The sequence below is a fragment of the Equus quagga genome, chromosome 1 (assembly GCF_021613505.1).
Source record: "Equus quagga isolate Etosha38 chromosome 1, UCLA_HA_Equagga_1.0, whole genome shotgun sequence".
Taxonomy (NCBI): Eukaryota; Metazoa; Chordata; class Mammalia; order Perissodactyla; family Equidae; genus Equus; species Equus quagga.
Window position 1 is genome coordinate 90,448,953 of NC_060267.1, and position 12,692 is coordinate 90,461,644.

At 59.5% G+C, this 12,692-nt stretch overlaps 2 protein-coding genes across 6 annotated transcripts in view; one reads left to right on the forward strand and one right to left on the reverse strand.

Annotated features, from left to right (window-relative positions):
* Positions 1–5,347, forward strand: part of USP20 (ubiquitin specific peptidase 20) — a 42,607-nt gene extending 37,260 nt beyond the window's left edge. Inside the window, exons 21-25 of one of the 4 annotated variants that reach the window (XM_046655543.1) lie at positions 767–875; positions 1,677–1,779; positions 3,054–3,125; positions 3,592–3,768; positions 3,908–5,347. In XM_046655543.1, coding sequence (XP_046511499.1) covers positions 767–875; positions 1,677–1,779; positions 3,054–3,125; positions 3,592–3,752 — 445 coding nt within the window. In that variant the 3' untranslated portion in view covers positions 3,753–3,768; positions 3,908–5,347. Of the gene's footprint in view, positions 1–766; positions 876–1,676; positions 1,780–3,053; positions 3,126–3,591; positions 3,769–3,907 lie in introns of those variants that run through there. The other 3 variants (XM_046655551.1, XR_006887818.1, XR_006887819.1) reach the window with 3 other exon arrangements.
* A 6,376-nt stretch (positions 5,348–11,723) lies between these two features.
* Positions 11,724–12,692, reverse strand: part of FNBP1 (formin binding protein 1) — a 119,080-nt gene continuing 118,111 nt past the window's right edge. The window contains exon 19 of one of the 2 annotated variants that reach the window (XR_006885563.1): positions 11,724–12,463. Coding sequence is in view for 1 of the 2 variants with exons in the window: in XM_046641800.1 (XP_046497756.1) it covers positions 12,456–12,463 (8 nt within the window). In the remaining variant the exon portion in view is untranslated. The remainder of the gene's footprint in view (positions 12,464–12,692) is intronic. The other variant, XM_046641800.1, reaches the window with a different exon arrangement.

The following is a 12,692-nucleotide window of genomic DNA, read 5'->3' on the forward strand; positions in this document are numbered from 1 at the left end:
CCCTCCAGTCACAAGGGACTGAAAACTGGCTCCAGCAAAAGCCTATGGGCCCCTCTCACAGAGTCCTGGGGGTGCCGGCTGCAGGCTGGGCTGGCCAGTGTGTCTCCCCAACCCTGTGCCCAGCCTGGGCCACCTTGGGCTTGTGCTGCCTGGGGCCTTCCTGGTTCAAGTCCAAGACCAAGAACGCTGAGGACCTGCCAGGCCTGGGTTGCTCTGCAGCCAGGCAGGCGGGAGGTGCCATAACCCAGAGAGTGGCCAGACTGGTCAGGAGGGATAGGCCAGGGAGTGCTGGTACCTAGCCACCCGTTGGACTGGCTTTGCCCCATCTACTTGCAGGTCAGGCGCAGACTCTGCCCTGTTGCCTGTGGGTGGATCAGAACCCCACACACTGTGGGATCCACCCTCCGTCCTGCGACCTCCCTTTGATGTCCCCAGGGTTCCGCCTGGGGCCTCTTGGCCACCACAGCTCCTGCCCAGTAGCCAGGGGAGGAAGTGAGATCACTAAGCCATCCTTTGGCCATTAAACAAATATTTGTGATGCACCTGCCCTGGGCAGGCACTTGCTGGGTACTGTGGGCACGCTGGCGTGAAGGCGTCCTTGCCAGTGTAGTGAGCAGTGCGCTGAGGGAGCCCCTGGCGGGGAGGAGCCAGCCCAGTGGAGGGCGGCGAGTGCTGTCTGGCAAGTTCCGCTGCTTCCCCCTCAGGACCCTCGCCTCACGGCTCACGTGTCTGTCTGTCTGTTCTCTGCCTCCCACCATGGGTGCAGGTTTGGGGGTGGCCCCGCCGTGAACCATCTGTACGTGTGCTCCATCTGCCAGGTGGAGATCGAGGCGCTGGCCAAGCGCAGGCGGATTGAGATCGACACCTTCATTAAGGTGTGTGCAGGTGGGGGTGGTGCGGGGCACCCGTGGGGACTGGGGGACAGAATGAGTCAGGCTGTTTGGAAGATGTGTTCTGTGGGAGGCCGGACGTCTCAGGCTTTTCCTGGCTGAAGGGGCCGGGTTTAGTGAGGGCTGGGCCGTCTGCTTGGCATACTGTGGGGTAGCTGTCAGAGGAGAGGGTGCTGCTGTTGGGGCCGGATGATTCCTTATTGGGGGCTGTCCTGTGCCTGTAGGATGTTTAGCAGCATCCCTGGCCTCTACTCATGTGATGCCAGTGACAACCAAAATTACCTGCAGACGTTGGCAGGTGTCCCCTGGGGGCCAGAGTCCCTCCTGCTGAGGGCTCTACCGACAGACATGGAAAGGTGCCGTCCGTGAAAAAGCACATTGCAAAACATGACCGGTAGCACCCACATAGGAAAGGGACTTGTGCAGTGGGACAGGTGTGTGAGGAGCGGGGCCCTGCGGGCCTCCCTGGTAGGGCTCAGGGCAGGGGCCCGCCCGCCCGCTGGCAGGAGAAGGTCCAGTAGAGACAGCCTCTTTGTGGCCGTTGGGGAGGAAACCCATCTACCGCGCGGCCTCAATGGGGTTACTGAAGAGGTTCACCAGGATGTTCCCGGCAGGCGTTTGAGTGGCGGGGTTGCGGGAGGTGTGTGTTTTCTTTGAACTCGTCTGAATTTTCTACCTGAAGTATCTAGTTTTGTCAGAGTCGGGGGTGAGGGTTGGCAGGTATTGGGGCGTTTGTGCTGACCTTCCCCTCTCTCTGCCCCTGGCCCTGCCCCTGCCCCGGCCCAGCTGAACAAGGCGTTCCAGGCGGAGGAGTCGCCCAGCGTCATCTACTGCATCAGCATGCAGTGGTTCCGGGAGTGGGAGGCCTTCGTCAAGGGGAAGGACAATGGTGAGTGGAGCGGGGCCCTGCCCACCCCGCAGGAGGGACTTGGGGCTGCGGATCTGCTGGGAGTGCCGCGGAGTCCCAGCGGGGTGCCCAGGGCCTGTGCCTGCCCAGAAGGTTTCTGGGGCCACCCCTGCAGCTGAGCACTTGCCCCGCAGGAGCAGAGAACACAGGTGCTCTTCCAGTCCCGGTGCTGGGATCACTGTCCCCACCCCAGGCCGGCCACCCTATGCCCTCGGGGGACGGGAGCCGTCTTGCTCCACCCGCTCCCTCCCACTGTCCCCCCAATCCACACCCAGCAGAGGCTGCCCCTCCTCCCGCCAGCACCTTCCTTTGGGGACTCTGCTGCCCTGTGTGACAGACTTTACTGGATAGATGGCCTCAGACTCTTAGGAAAGGACTTGGACACTGTGTCCTCTGACCCTTGCATTTACGTGGGTGGAAACAAGTCCCATCCCCAGACAGTTCCGAGTCCCCACGGTCCACGGCAAGGGGCAGCACAGCCCAAGCCCTGGCCTGCACACGGCCTCCGTCACCGCCCTCCAGCCCCACACTTGGGCTCCAGACCAGGGCCTGGCGCCAGGCAGGGTTGGCAGGGCCAGCAAGTTCTATGTGCTGGACATTTGCCTTTCGGAGCATAAGCCCGAGCCATTACTCGGGAGAGGTGGGGCCTTACTGCCAGCCAGGCCCTGCCGGGCGGGAGGGCACCAGGGACCCCCGCATCCTCCCTAGTGCTGTGGAGGCAGTCGCGCGTGGTTGTGGTCGAGGACCCGCTCAGAGTCGAGCTCTGCCTTGGGCCCTGGCTTTCTTTGTCTTCTGCCAGCTCTGACCTGGACGGTGATGTCACCTGTCTCCATAAACCGTTCTCGTCTCGTATGGTTGTTGCGGTGTACGTGGGATATGGGGCACACAGGAGGGCTGCTCAGCGAGATTAGAGCAACGTCCACGGCACTGGCTTCCCCCCTCCCCCACCCACACTAGGGTCTGAAACTAGTGCGCGTCCTAGCAATTCCCTCTGCCGGGTCAGGGGTGCCACCAGGCCCTCTGGCACTCAGACGTCTGTAGATGAACATTTGGTGCCCCAAGCACCTCACCACAGGGGACTTCACGCTGACCCCTGGGGCTCAGGACGGCCTCTGGCATCACAGGTGTCTCAGTCACACCTGGAGGATGGCTCTGTCTGTCGCAGGGTGGAGGGCCGCGGTGGGGGCTGGCTCTGGGGTTTCCTCCCGCTGCCTCAGGGGCCCAGAGGTGCTGAGCCTGCGCCATGTCTGTTGCAGAGCCCCCTGGGCCCATTGACAACAGCAGGATCGCACAGGTCAAAGGAAGTGGCCACATCCAGCTGAAGCAGGGTGAGTCCGCCGGCCCCAGCCCCGGCCTCCCAGGCCCACCGGGCTCTTCCCTGCCCCTCCTGGCTGCCACTCATGGTCCTTCCAGGAGCCCCCTTGCCATCTGCCTGAGTCGGGCTGAGCCTCACCCCGGTCTGGGCCCAGGGCCTGAGCCCGGGGGCCGCCGTGCTGGGCTTCTGCGTGGGTCCTCCAGGCCCCTCCCCACGCCTTCTGCTGGCTTTGCCTGCCTGCCCTTTGTGTGGACTCCCCGCTCTGGGAAGCGGGCAGCAGCCAGAGACGGCCCCTCTGGAGCCCTCAGAGAAAGGGTGTTCTACTGGAAAATCCTGAGATTTCCATTTAACAGCTTTGCACAAAGTTGTCCTCCCTCCCGTTTGGGGCCTGGCCCCCAGAGCCCCCTCTGCCGGGACCATGGCTTCATCGATGGAGCCAGGGCGAGCCCAGCCTCACGGGTGGCCCCTGGTCTCTGCAGGAGCTGACTACGGGCAGATCTCAGAGGAGACCTGGGGCTACCTGAGCAGCCTGTATGGCGGCGGCCCCGAGCTTGCCATCCGGCAGAGTGTGGCCCAGCTCCAGGACCCGGAGAGCTTGCACGGGGAGCAGAAAATTGAAGCCGAGACCCGGGCCGTGTGACTTGGGGGGACAGTCTGTAAGTGCCCTCCTCACTCTCCAGAGACCCTCCGTGTCCCCTGAGTGCTGAAAGAGCATGTCCCTGAACACACCTCCCACGAGGCTGCTTGCAAGAACCCTCGTGTGGGCCCTGGGCTGATGACCCGGTGTCCCCACAGGCCCCCGCCCTCGCCCTCCTGCCTGTGGAGGGTGCATTTGTACTCGGAAGAGAGGCCAGCCGCTTCGGAAATGCAGATGCGTACAGAGGCAGCAAAGTTGTTTTGGTTCACAGTGAGTAATGCTGCAGCCAGGAAATATATCCACTTCCGTCTTGTTGACACCACCACGGCTCCATGATGTTAACTTGGGTCTTTGTCCTGGAAGTGCCCACACGTCACTGTTGTCGTTGTTTCCCCCAAACCCGCCCTCTCACTAGATTGGGCCCGGCTTTTGTCCCTGGAGCTCTCAGGGGCTGTGGCCTTGGGACGGAGGGGTGGGGAGTAGCTGCTGCTTGCCGGGCATCCCCCAGGCGCCTGGTCCAGCCAGCACCAGGACTCGCAGGCAGACGGTCAGAGTGGCGGGCAGAGTGCCGAGCGCCAGGGCGGTGAGGATGCTGCTGCTTGTCACTGGAGCCAGTTCCTACGAGGCCCCGCTTCACCCCTGCACCTCCTGTTTGTCACAGAAAGGCTCCTGAATCCTGGCTGCTGTCAGTATTTGTCCTACAGACTCCCGACTCCGGACTCCTTCGTGATGGGGACCCGAAGGGGGGGGTGGATTTCTGTCAGAAGGGGTTGTTCCTGGAGGCAGCCGGCCTCCTCTCCCCCTGTGCTGCTGAGCTGGCCCCAGGGATTGGCTGTAACTCGCCTCTGCTAGGGAGCGGGATGATGAAACAGGAGTACCTCGCCTTGCTCTCATTTGCTGTTAACGCAGCTTCCCTGGTGGCTGACGCCAGAGAAAATGTACTTCCCCTTTCTCCCCAGCACCGAGCTGGGTAGAGCCCTGGCCCAGGGAGGGGTGGCATTGGGGCAGCTCTCGCACACACGGCCCGGAATTGTGTCTTCTGGATGCTGAGCGAGGCGGCTGCTGAGCGCGGCGGCTGCTGAGTGCAGGGACCACCAGGCACGGGAGGCTGAGTCTTGCCTCCACTGGCACTGAAGCCCTGGACGAGGCAGCTGGGGAAAGATGCTCACCTCGTCAGGGCCGAAGCAACGGGGGGTTGGGAAGGGTCCCAGGATGAGACCCCCCAAAACCGTGGCCTTCAGTCTCTAGAAGCAGGCTTTGGTGGAAATTCCAGCAGGCACTTCTGGCAGGGTCCCTTCGAGCTCTCGCAGACACGGTGCTCGCTTCTGTGATCTCTGGTTACGGACTCTGGTCCCTTCCCCACCGAGGTGCACGTGAGCAAAGAGCAAGCCACTGCTGGAATTTCTTGACATGTGCCGCAGTCCTTTGAAAGTTGCTTCTGCAGCCAGCGGCGCCCCCCTGCAGAGCTGGCGGCTGCATGCTGCACTGTGGGTGTCGCAGGGATCCCGCTGTGCAGGTTGTAATCCCACCCCACGTCTGCGCGGTCTCGTTTGTGTTCAGAATGTCATAATAAATACATACGCGTTCCCCACAGCCCACGCTGTTGTCTCCGCATCCACTGCCCTTCATTCTGCTACTGGAGGGAGGGGGGACCCACCGTCTCGGGGACGGGTTGGGGGGGCCAGGAGCCATGGCAACCGACATTACAAATGCCCGGACCTGGGCCTGGGAGGGGGCTGTGCAGGGCTCCCTGAAACGAGAGAGCCTCTGGAGGCTGCAGAGCGGAAGAGGAGGCCGAGCCGCCTTAAACACCCGGCCGCATGGGTTTTTCCTTTCTTGGAACCAGCCCCGGCCCCAGAGACGTGGGGCCAGCTGTGGCCGGAGGATGAGGCCAGCGCATCCCACAGGCCGGTCCCCTGCTGGCACTGCATCGTGGGCTCAGTTGCTCCGATGTCAGAGCTGCCATGGAGCAGGGGTCACCCTCCCTGACCGCGGCGAGGGCTCTGCTGCTGGAGGGTAGCCGTCGCTGGGCTGACGGTGGGCGTTGGCGCCTCCATCGCGGTTGCTGGTGTCTGGCACTGGGAGCTCCCTGACCTTTAGTGGTGCTGGCGTTTTACAGTCCCTGCGGTTTGGGTTGGTTTTGTTTATACTTTTTGGGTTTTGGCAGGGAGAGAATAACTTGAGATTTTTATGTATTTAAACATTCCTTGTGAAATCTCATCAGACAGGAGTGTGCAGAAATGTGTTCACTATAAAGAATGATAAAATGGTGACAGTGCCGCCCCGGGGTCTGTCCCGTTCCCGGGTCCATGGAACTCCCAGGGCCGCCTGATCACGTCTCCCGCTGTGCCCCACCCCAGAGTAACTCTGCCTGCATTTCCTCTCTCCTCACTTTCTCGTGTTGCCACACATGCGTGTGTGTCTAAGTAGTAGTTTTCGATTTGCTCCCGTTTGAACGCTGTGTATGTGGAATCCCGAGGTACAGGTTTGCCTGGCTTTTCTTAGGTACCGTGGGAGGTGAGATCTGTCTGGAGGGTTGATTGATTTCCGAGGTTTGGGGACATTCACTTATGGTGCTACAGGAAGCTGCGAGAGAAATACGTAGGTACCTGTTGGCCTTCAAATGTTTCCTTTATATTTTCCCTTGAAACACCAGGCTTTTCAGTAGCTTGGCCAAACTTAGATGCTGGAATCTGAGCACAAAGCAGGAGTCTGTGCTGGTTCACCTCATGGACGGGAGTGGAGCCGGGAAGCGCGGGGCTGCAGGGGAGCCGTCTGTGGTCTGCTGCTCCCCACGATGTCCCCTCGTCCCCTCCGTTGGGCTCTTCCCCGGGGCTGGCCCAGGACTGGCTCCAGCAGCCCCTTAGGGAGCCAGGAGCCACCCCTGCAGCCTGAGGAGTTTGCGGGCCCCCTGCGGCCTGGGTCTGCAGCCCTTCGGTCTGCCTGCGCTTGTGCTCACAAAGCTGCATGGGAAAAGCATGTGCCAGGTGCAGCCCCCCGGAAAGCGAGCTTCCCACCTTTGTTCTAGTTTGAATTCAGGCAACGTGAACTACCGTGCGAGCCTTACACTGCCGCGTTTGAGCCCCAGTGCCTTCGGGAGGAAGTTGTCTCCTGGAACCCTGCCTCCGTCTGGCTCTTTTCTCTGCTACAACTTGACCCACAGCGGAGAGGCATGTGCTGGTCGTAGAGAAGGCGCAGGCTGCAGTCAACATTTTGGATGGAGCGTGTTCTGGAAAGCTGCCCCAGGGGTGTATTAGGATGCAGTCTCCAGGCCTTCCCTGGATTTGACACCAGCGAGCAGCCCAGGTTGGGGGTGTCTGGAGAGCCAGCACTGGGGACAGGGTTCCACAGGATCGGGGCAGGCTCAGCCTGGTGCAGCGGGAGCCTGTGTGCAGCGAGGGGCACTGGGCTCCCCAGCAGGATGCTGCAGGCCCTGGAGGACCCTGCCTGCCCCCGCTGCTTCCGGGCCAGCAGAGGGGAAGGAGGAAATCCCTTTGTTCCTCCGGGACCTGTGATCCCGGGTCTGAGGACACTGCAGAGTGCTCACGGCTTCCCTTCTCAGAGGAGGACAGCAGAGGCTGGGCAACGAGAGGCCTCTTCCAGGCGGGTGGCTGGGCCGGGCACTGGACTTCCTCACCTCGCAGGACACACGGGCCGTTGATCCTCACGGGGCTGGGCCTGCTGTTTGTCGCTGTCCGGCCTCCCCTGCGCCTCCCTCACTCAGACCCACACCATCCATCTTTTGCAGCAGTAATTCAAAGGGTGATCTCCAGGCTGTCCCACAGATTTCACGATCCCACCGATCTCTTTTGTTTTAAGAAAAAAAGAGAACACACTTTCAGTCCCCTGCCTCTGCCCACTTCTGTTTCATCCCTAGCCATCTTGTTAGGGACCCTTCTCTCCTTGCACGTTCGGACTTCTCTTCCACTAGGGGTCGCCCCGGGCCCTGTGCAGTAGATCTGGCGACTTGGGCGAGGCTGGCAGGTGGGGGAGGCCAGGGAGGCCCGCCAGGCCTGCCCTGGGCGGCTGGTGCGATTCCCAGACCAGCTGGAGGAGCCTGACTGACAGGTCTGCAGCATCACTGGAACCTTCTGAGTCAGCAGTTCCGTGCCTACAGAGGCCGCCCTCCCCTCGAGAGAGCACCGGGAAGGGAGTTGTCCGGCAGCACGGCTCTGGGTTGCTGCCACCGTTTGCAACCCCAGAGGGGAGGAAGTGGGTCACCAGAAGGCTCAGGTGTGTGGTGGGGTGAGGTGCCGACTGCCCTAAACACTGAACCAGGTAGGTGCACACAGATGGGACGAGCCGGGCAGCATCTCCGTGTTTCAGACCCCTGGGCGCAGGGGCAAGTCCTAGAGCCCCGAGCTGTGGAGTCTGTCCCCGCATCAGAGTGACAAACGCCATCACTGGGGCTGGGAGCAAGCTCTGACTCAGAGCTGATGTCTGTGAGCCGCTGCCAGGCTGGCCCAGTGCCTCCCATTCTCACAGCAGCTCCCCGAGGAGACTGAGGCCCGCAGAGGCCAGGCCACAAGCCCCCGTCAGCAGAGCCGTTTCCCAGCCCAGCGCCGGAGGCCCTGCAGGGAAGGGAGGTTCTCAGAAACACAGGGGGAGACGCTCCATGTCTTCCGCGGAGACCCTCGGAGACTATTCCTGGAACGAGACAAAACCCAGAAAGAGTGTGCTGGGAACAGGCTTCCTAGCCTCGCCTTCCCTGAGGGTGACCGAAGGCCGCTCACGTCCGTCGTGGGGGAGGCCGAGGCCAGGCTCTCCGGTGGCCTCACCTCCCACCCCTCAGCAAGTGAGTCCACACTTGGCATTAGTGAGGCTGCCCTGCTCACGCCCAGGGTGGCTGCTCGTGTTTCACCCCCTCGACAATGGTCTTCCTACCATGGCCCTACAGAGCCTTCGGACATAGGCGTGGATGCTAACGAGCGCATCTCCCCCGAAAGCCTGGGGCAAGATTTCCAATGCTGGTGACAGAAGGGTCTCCCACCACATACGTCCAGTGGGGGCTGGGCACGAGGCCCCCCCCCCCCCCCCTTCAACCTGCACACTGTCTGCGGCTTCACAGAAACCAGCGATTTGAGCCACCGAGAGGGGGGGCTTGAGCACTGATGACACCAGACCACCAATGAAATACAGACACGCTCCTGTTTCACGGCTCCCCGCCCCCACAGCAGGGTCCCTGAAAAGCTAGAGTAGCTGCCAGCTGAATCTGCAGCAAAAAAACTTCCCAGTCATGAGGAGCCTCCCCAAATCCTGGGCCCAGGCCACCTGGATCCCACCTGACCATCTCTGACAGCTTTCCCCCCGTGGGTGGGCTGGTCTGCAGAGCTGGCTGGCTCTCAAGCCCCTCCCCAGGCAGATGGCTGCAGGGCTTGTCTTGGGTTTACACAGGAAGTCGGTGAGGTGCAGACTGGGGCTGGGCCCCAGGAACTCTGGCTGCCTCAGTGACCGGGGTCATCTCGGTGCAACAAAACCATCCCGGGATACGGTGCCAGAAGTTATATTTTTATTTAACATTTAGAGGATTAACATATAGTTACAAGGTCAACAGAAGCCTTCCAATGGAAGCACTGTATTTGGTTTAATTCCATCTCCAGAGACAGATGGGCGATTCCAGAACCTTTCCAATGCCAATGGGCCATTGACAACACTGAAATGCCTCCAAAGGTTAGAATTAGCGCCACACACACAAATAAACCCTCACGTTTAAAGGTGTTCAACATCAGGTTAAAACAGAATTTCGGATCACTTTTTAAAGCAGTTTTTCGATGACAGAAGCCCAGGAGGCAGAGCCATTAGGAAGTCTGAAAGCAAAACTTCTGGAAAAATACTTAGCCTCAACATAACTATTTCATGTTCAGTCAACTTCCTTCTGCAATTACAGATGTGACCCAAAGGCGTCAGAGGCCTGTGCTGGGGGGCCAGGCTACAGCCTCTCACCTGGGCATCACCGCCCAGCGGCTGCAGGCGGAGCGTGATAAAGAGCCGAAGGAAAATCCCATCCCGGCTTTCCCTGCCTTCGTATGTTCCCATCCTGCAGGGGAAAACTGGGTAAATGATAAGTTCTTCTCTTGCACTTTGTTGTTAAGTCAAGTTGTTTTCAGGGCGGATTCTTTAAAAACTAGTCATTCTTACAACACAACAGTATTCTAGCATTGGTGCAGAAATGACGTGCGGTGGATCTGAGGGGATGCCGCGAAGCAGGTGGGAGACCCCACGTCTCTACTCTATGTGAACTGCTCCGCAATCATCTACCGGTGACTTCACAGTCGGATTCCCAGAGTAATGATATAGCTCGACTATCCTAGAATAACTGATTTCCTTTACTAAGCCCAGCGGGTACAGCACTGCCCTTTCCACATGGCCGCGCGGGCTGGCGGAGAAGCAAAGGTTAACACTGAGAAGCACTCATCTCCGTTCTTTTTTGGACACAGGTGATACAGAAGAAAAAACAAGTGCAGGGGATACAAGAGGGGCCAAGCATGTTTTAGATTGGGTTTAACAGACCTTAAAAGGCCAGGTGCTGCAGCCCACACCTTTGCTCCCTATGCGGCGGAAAGTAACCTATCCTGACCCCTAACGTGAGCGATGCCATGCGCATGCATGACGGAGGCTCTGAAACCTGACTGCGGAACCATGTAGCATCCTTGCGGAGAGTGGTTGGCTGGACTTGGTGGGATTTGGGAGTTCCTGGTGACACCTGGTCACTCTGCTGACGGAGGAGCCTTCGAGGAGCCGCTGGGATGGCCGGGTCAACCACACACCTGTTGGTTTGCAGGGACACGGGTGAGGCCCTGACTCCTCTCGCTGTTTGGCATCCTGCTTTCAGTGTTGTCTGTCCTGATGGGGACCACACGTGGGCCGCGCACAGTGGGGAACGGAAGCCCCGGTGAACGCAGCAGCCCTGAGACGCATGGCTGCAGAGCAGGCAGCTCTCGGCCCCCGCCCCGGCCTCACTGCAGTGACAGAGGGCTCCTGCTCGCTGGCTCCAAACCTGAAGCCACTTCCTCTTCCCCTCCTTCCCCTCGGCATCTGCTTCGTTTCTAGTCACCGGGGGGCTCCTGGAGGGTGCGTGGTCCACGCCAGTCTGCTGAGGGCAACCATTTTCTCACTGAAAGTCTGTTCTCACTGAACGAAGACCCAGTACTTAGGACCTGCCATTTCTCTCCCAGGCCCTTCGGCGCCTGTAAGACTTCCTTGTCTTAGATTCACAAATGTCAAAAAGAATTGAGGATGCTCAAGGTGACCACCTAGTTACCAAAAGCCAAACAAGAGAAGAAAGATGCTCGATTTCATCCTTGGGCTTCGTGGATGGCATTCTCATTGACAGAAACTCACAGCCAATGATTTCTCTTGACTGTTTCTGCACCAGATAAGAAGAGAAGCTACGCTGCTCTAAGGCGTGAGTGGCCACAGGCCACATGACCTCACATTTTCCTCACAGATCCATAAGAGGAAGGAAACTGAGCTCAAAAAGCAAATCCAATTAATTCCGCGTGGCCTGAAGAACATGGGATAAGACGCAGAAGCTGCAGCCATAGGACCACTTGAAGGACAAGAAGCACAGGGTCTTTGGTGACAAAAGCACTAAAATCCTAAGAGGCAAATCTTGGAACTGATGGAAAGGGGGATTTTCACTGTGCAAGGAGCGAACGCAGAGGCGAGGCACTCATTCACAAAGCACCGCGATCTGCAGTTCTCATTAACGAGGAGTGCGTGGCCTGGGGCCTTCCTTGACCCCATGAAAGGGGGACACAGTCACGACAGCAGGGCTGGCCCACAAGCTAGAATTTGACCTCCACTGAAGACAGGGCCCCAAACAAAAATGTGTGTGTGCACACATGTATGTGCGTGTGCATGCAGGTGCGTGCGCGTGCAGGTGTGTGCATGTATGTGCGTGTGCATGCAGGTGTGTGCATGTATGTGCGTGTGCGTGCAGGTGTGCATGTATGTGCGTGTGCGTGCAGGTGTGTGCATGTATGTGCGTGTGCGTGCAGGTGTGTGCATGCAGGTGTGTGCATGTATGTGCGTGTGCATCCCCCAGTGCACACCACGGACATGCTGAGGCCGTGAAATGTTGCAAGGGCCAATGTTTAGCGTGAGGTGAGGACCCGTAATCAGAAAAGGACCATGGAATACTCAATGGACTTGGGAAAAGACGAGGATTTTCTAACGTAAACAATGTGGGAACGCATCAACGACATTCGGGCACTCAGTCCACCTGGCGCACTGACCCTCCTTGTCCAGATTCTGTTAGTCTCCCCAGGAGACCAGTGGCAAAGTTTTCACAAAAGGCACAGTGTGAACCGTTGGACGGGCCAGGACACGCCGGGTGGACTGAGGGCTGAGGCAGGAGCCCTGGAAGGAGGGAATGCGTGTCTGGCTGCCTTCCACAGCCCTGCGCAGGGTGGGGACCAGAATGGGGACAGACCTGCCCCCAAAGAGGCGGCCAGACTGGGCCATGGGAGGAGCTGGGCCATGAGGAGCATGCTGTAAAAAGAAAAGAAGGAAAAAGGCAAGCAGCTGCATGGTGTGGGGACGTCACTTCAGGCTGAGATTCCGAGGGCCACACTCCAGCCCAGCCCGGGGGGCAGTCTGATCACGCAGGCGGGCGGGCGGGCGGGCACCGGGGCCTGTGGAGACAAGCAGACCGAAGGGTTTCTCCTGGGAAGACTTCCGGAGGCTCTGGCTCCACAGCCACCTTTAGGAATCTACAACACAAAAAGAAAGAGAAAGAAAACACTGTCAGAGAGGAAGGCCCAGCATCAGGGGCGGGCATTCTGCTCCAAGCTGCCCGCCCTGGGAGGGGGGGTGGGAGGGGCGGGGCATTTTTAGAGCAATTGGTTACCACAGGGCACATCCGAGATAAGGAACTTTCACGGTTTTGTGTCCAGTCAGTAGCTCATCTTTCCTTCGGGGTCAGAGAAGCCCAGATGGATG